Source organism: Myotis davidii, unplaced genomic scaffold (assembly GCF_000327345.1).
Source record: "Myotis davidii unplaced genomic scaffold, ASM32734v1 scaffold185, whole genome shotgun sequence".
NCBI lineage: Eukaryota > Metazoa > Chordata > Mammalia > Chiroptera > Vespertilionidae > Myotis > Myotis davidii.
The window spans coordinates 4,794,928-4,800,372 of NW_006297811.1; the positions used below are offsets into that span (position 1 = coordinate 4,794,928).

Here is a 5,445-nt window from a genome sequence, read left to right on the forward strand (position 1 = left end):
TGGGGGCAACAAGGGAGAAACGGGAGATTTGGAAGGTAAAGGGGGAACAGCAGTTACTGTAGGTGCTGCATGTTGTTGCTGATCTGCTGATGCACTGAGCTGTTGGGAAGCGGCAGCTGGACCTGCAATCACTCTACCTTCTCCAGGATCCTCTTCATCTCCCCTGACTCCTGGGCTAGGTGTGTGTTTAGCTCTACAACTGGGGGTTTCTGCAGGGTACCCCTGTCACCAAGGTCAGAGGCAACAAGAACAAAGGCTTTAGTCCAGCCGTGGGCAAACTATGGCCCACGGGCCGAATTCGGCCCGTTTGAAATGAATAAAACTAAAAAAAAAAAAGACCGTACCCTTTTATGTAATGATGTTTACTTTGAATTTATATTAGTTCACACAGACACTCCATCCATGCTTTTGTTCTGGCCCTCCGGTCCAGTTTAAGAACCCATTGTGGCCCTCGAGTCAAAAAGTTTGCCCACTCCTTTGTCCCTCCTTGTGGGTTTCCAACTCAGGATTCTGAGTTCCAGCTCCTTTTATGATCTTCCCTTCCTGACTGCCAACTCTGGACTTTGAACTCCAGCATCAGACCAGGAGGTGACAGCCTTATGGGACCAACTTAACCAGCTGCCACAATTACATAAACCAATCCCTTGGAAGTCCAGAGATAACCCCACGCCTATGGTTCTTAATTTTTTCACCACCGTGGTACTGCAGTGCAATGGGGGAAGGACCCTCTTTGCAATAGACAGTGCTGGTCAAGTGGAAATATGTATGGAAAATAATAGAGTCTCAGATTCTAGAAGATAAAGAATATTTTCATGACTTTGATGTAGAAAATGTTTTATTAAACATGATACTAAAAGCAGTAATCATAAGGTTAGTAAAGTGAATTTCAATTTTTCAAGGACTTGATCATCAAATTTCATTAACATCAGAAGATACCATTAAGGGAGTGAAAAGGCAATCACAATTGGGAGAAGATATTTGCAATACATCTGAAAAAAGACTCATAGCCAGTATTTTTTTTTTTAGAACTTATGCAAATCAATACGAATAAGTAAGAAAATCCAATAGAAAAGCAAGCAAAAGAATAGATATTTTTGGAAAAGAGGATGCCCAAATGAAAAACAAGTATATGAATGGGTAGCAATTGGCCCCCTCAAAATTAAATCTCAACTTAAAGCTTGTACTTTATAAAAAATTAGCTCAAAATGTATTATAGAGCTAAATGTAAAACATATTGCTATAAAAATTTTAGAAAAGAACATAGGAAAAACTCTTTGAAAACTAGAGATAGGCAAAGAGTTCTTAGAAATGATACAAAAAGCACAAGCCAAAAATAAAGAAGTGGATAATTTGGACTTCATCAAAGTTCAAAATGTTTGCTTTGCAAAAGACCCTGTCTTTTTTATAATAGCCATTCTACCAGGTGTGAGGTGATATCTCATTGTGGTTTTGATATGCATTTCCCTGATGATAACTATGTTTAGCGCCTTTTCATGTCACAAACAGGTTTTTAAGTTTAACTTATTTTGTCAGATTGCCTAATAATATCAGATATCAATGAATTTTAACAAATGAAACCTCTAATCAAATATAAAGATAATTTGGCTTGAGAGACCAACTTTTAAGTTCAAAATCCACTTGCCAAAGCTTTACATAAATCCATGTCAAGATCTGGGCACCTGATATTCTATTGTGTTTGTTTTAATATAACTTGTATCCCCACAAATTTAAATCAGGAAAGTATTTACAAACAGGGATCTATAGCTATTCTTATGATAACTATAGCTACACACATAGCTTGCATCTTGGCATCTCAGGGCACTAATAGAATGGCAGAGTATTAACTGTACATGTGAATAATGTGGGTAGGAAGAGACCATATCTAAGCCTTCTTTCCCAAATCATAATGCTTTCTCCTTCCATTACATAAATTTACGTAATTGTAGATGATGGCTTCTTTTATTTAAACAACACACACAAAGTTGGAAGGTTATTTGAACCTGGGAGGCTGGAAACGAACGGTAAAAATGTAAGAAATCAAAACACACCCCTTGCAAACCCGGAGTCACTGGAGCCCCGTGCCTGCAGCGCCTGCGCCGCAGCCTCCGAGCTGTAGGGGTCGCTGTGGGGCAGAGCCGGCGGGCGCGGCAAGACGCTCTTTCCCGCAGGCGAAGACGGGGCGGAGCGTTGCGGGCCCCAGAGGAGGGGACCCTGTGGCAGGTGAGCGCCGGAGGTGGCGGGGTGGCGGGGAGTGGGCCGTCGCCCCGCCGCACGCTCGTTCCTGGCCTTCGCGGGCCTCACTCCCAGGTGCGTGGGGCTCTGTCGAGCACCCAAGATCCCCGCCACTGCAGGGTGCCCTGAGCCAGGTCTCGGACATTACTGACCCACAGGGCCCCTTGCCCGCCCCTCGCACCGGGAGCCTGACACGGGTCCGTGACGCTTCCGTGGACACCTCCACCTTAATTAAGAAACCCTCCCGTTTCCTGGACAGTTTCCTGGTGCCCTAGCTCACCAGGCTCTCTTTCGGGAAGATGGATTTGCACTTGTTTGCACTTGCGGTGCCTCTCGCTCTGCAGCTGTCAGCAGCCCTGTGTCCACCGCAGGACAGTGCCTGCACCCCGCCGAGGGTGTCTTTTTCTGGAGGCTGGGACGCACCTGTCCTCTGAGTCCCCGCCAGCAGCAGAGTAGGGACCACAGTATAGGGAGGCGAGTGCGCCCAGAGAGTACTGACAGCCTCTGAGGGCCTGTCACAGCCACCGGCAGAACCTTCCTTCAGGGGCAGTAAATCCAAAGATGGAGAGGTTCTTCTTACTCGTGTTTTTTACGTTAGAAACAATACAGAATCCATTTTTTAAAATTTAAGTGATGACAAGTTTATGTTTCTTATCTCTTGTAATAACATAAATGCCCAGTCCTGTCGATTTAGGAGTAAGGGGGGGGGGGCAGGAGATTGAGAGACAGGATTTTCTCATTCTCCCATAGCCAAAGGCACAACCTCTTTGGGTTTAGGTTTCTCGTTGTTTAAAGGAGATTGCCCCTGGCCGGTTTGGCTCAGTGGATAGAGCGTCTCCCTTCCTCTCTGTAAAAAATCAATAATATATATATATAGTATATATATAGTATATATATATATTTTAAAGGAGATTGGACCAGATGGTGAGGAAAATAGCTACCTACCATTTATTGGATATGTTGGTGAGGAAGACAGTAGCTACCATTTATTGGACATATGCTTTTAGAAATGTTATTTAATGCACACAGTAATTTTATGCAGTGGTTCATATTACCCCTTTTCTAAAGGAGAAACTGAGGCCCAGAGAGGTTGTCACTTACACACAGACTCCTGTGGAATCCCCCAAGGTTAAATTGGAAGAAGACCAAAAATCAAATGTGGTATTTGAACTAGTTTGGTACTCAATTGCTAGTCACTGGTCTCCCAAATCAGTTTGATTTTGAAGACCGTGGCTGCAGATATCAGTTTAACTATTTCCAAAGACTTAGCAAATCCTGCAATTGCTGCAGGAGTGCTAACTAATGTCAAAATGGAACCAGAAAGTGATGATGAGAGTATGATGACGACAGTGATAACCATAACATCTAAGGGGAGCACGTGATGGAACCGCCTACAGTGATTGTTTCAGAAGTCCTTGCAAGTGTAGAAAGTGTTGACTATTCTTTATCCTTTCCCTTAAAGCGGATGTTCCTGATGAAGTGTTTACCCAATTAAGTGGGATAGATCAATATTTAGTGACTACTGCAACAAAGATGTTTGAAAAAACTGAACTGCTATAACTAATAAAGTTGCAAAAATATTGCTTTTATCCTATATAATAAAAAGCTAATATACAAATTGTCCCCTCTACCGGAACTCGACCTGGAGCTCGACCAGGGGGCAGGGCCAGCCAGCCAACTGCCCACAGCTCCTCCCCCTGGCTGGCCTGCCCCTGATCAGCCCCTCCCACCCCAATTGGAGGCAGGGCCAGCCAACCTCCCACATCCCCTCTCTCCTCCCAATATCACCAGCCCCCCCACGGGCACGAATTCATGCACCAGGACTCTAGTAAAGTCTATAAAATGGAAGACTTAAAGAATACTTGTATAAACAAAGCCCCAATGAGTGTTCCAGGGAATAGCTATAGGCCAAGGGGGAGTGAGGACAAACAGCTACTTACCCTTACTCCTTAGTACTAATGCTTGCTTGGGCCAATGGGGAAGCGGGAGGAGCCTGAAAGGAAAGTGGGACGGGGAGGAATTGTAGGAGAAATTGAGCAAAAGAATGCTAGTTTTCTCTCAGATTGGTGTCCTGAGAGGGCTGGGGAAGGCGAGAAAGAGTGGAAGTGGAAGGAAATAGAGAAGGTTGTGGATAACCAATGGCCACTCCTAGCCTAGTACCTCCTTCATATAGCAAGATACAATGCGACTCAGACCAACAAATAATGCTCCAGGCTTCTGTAAGAAACAACTGTTGCTCACCTCACTGGTTCTGAGAGATGAAAAATAACCATTTTGTCAAACAAACTTAGAGCACCATTGACAAAGCATGTGTTTTACAAAGTAATAAAATAATTGACAGTCACTTTTGGTATATATCTGCACTGTAATTTTAAAAAATTAGTATAGCGTTTTAAAGAGCAACAGTCACAAAGGAAAAAGGTCTCTTATTTTATTTTTAGGTAATAAATCATCCCCAGTCAAGATGTCTTCAGCACCTGAGCCTCCAGCCTTTAAAAAGGAGCCGCCCAAAGAGAAAGACTTTCGAAACCCAGGGCTCAGAGGGGTCCAAACGACAACGTTATTTCGAGCTGTGAATCCGGAGCTCTTCATTAAACCTGTAAGAGATACACGCAGGATAATCATGTTTAATTTAGTGAGCCTGTCATCAATAGAAAGCTCTTATTTCCTGTGACATTTAGTTTTATCATGGAAATTTTGTGTTGACTATTAATATCTCTCTGAATAAATGCAGCTGGAAGGAAAATCTTAAATGCTGTTTCACTAAATACACATATAAAATGAATTATTTTAAGGACATTTGAGAATTTTAATGGAAAGTGATTGTATTTTCATGGATCAACTCAAATTTCTATTTAAAATTTTAATAGCTATATTAATTTGAAGGACATTTTTGATGTTTGATCAGGTTCTATTAAGTAAATTAGACTTTCTGATGAAACAGAGCAAAACGAAAAATCTCATCCTTATTATAGACAATTCCAGCTTCTTTTCACCGGCTTCCCTCTGGCACCCAAGATCCAGGCTTCCCTCGCAGCCCCGGCTTTATCCGGAAGGACATCTGATCTAATTAGCACATTACTATGCTTTTATTATTATAAAATATTGAAATGTATTGAATTTGATTAGAATTTTAATAATTGGAATTTTAGTAACATAGTTGCCAGTGTAAACTGACAGTTAAATAGATCAATTTAACAATCAAATCATTAA

At 42.3% G+C, this 5,445-nt stretch overlaps 1 protein-coding gene across 1 annotated transcript in view; it reads left to right on the top strand.

Annotated features, from left to right (window-relative positions):
- Positions 1-2,157: 2,157 nt before the first annotated feature.
- Positions 2,158-5,445, top strand: part of SMIM8 (small integral membrane protein 8) — a 4,364-nt gene continuing 1,076 nt past the window's right edge. Inside the window, exons 1-2 of the mRNA XM_006773483.2 lie at positions 2,158-2,220; positions 4,674-4,831. Of these exons, the coding sequence (XP_006773546.1) occupies positions 4,697-4,831 (135 nt within the window). The 5' untranslated portion in view covers positions 2,158-2,220; positions 4,674-4,696. The remainder of the gene's footprint in view (positions 2,221-4,673; positions 4,832-5,445) is intronic.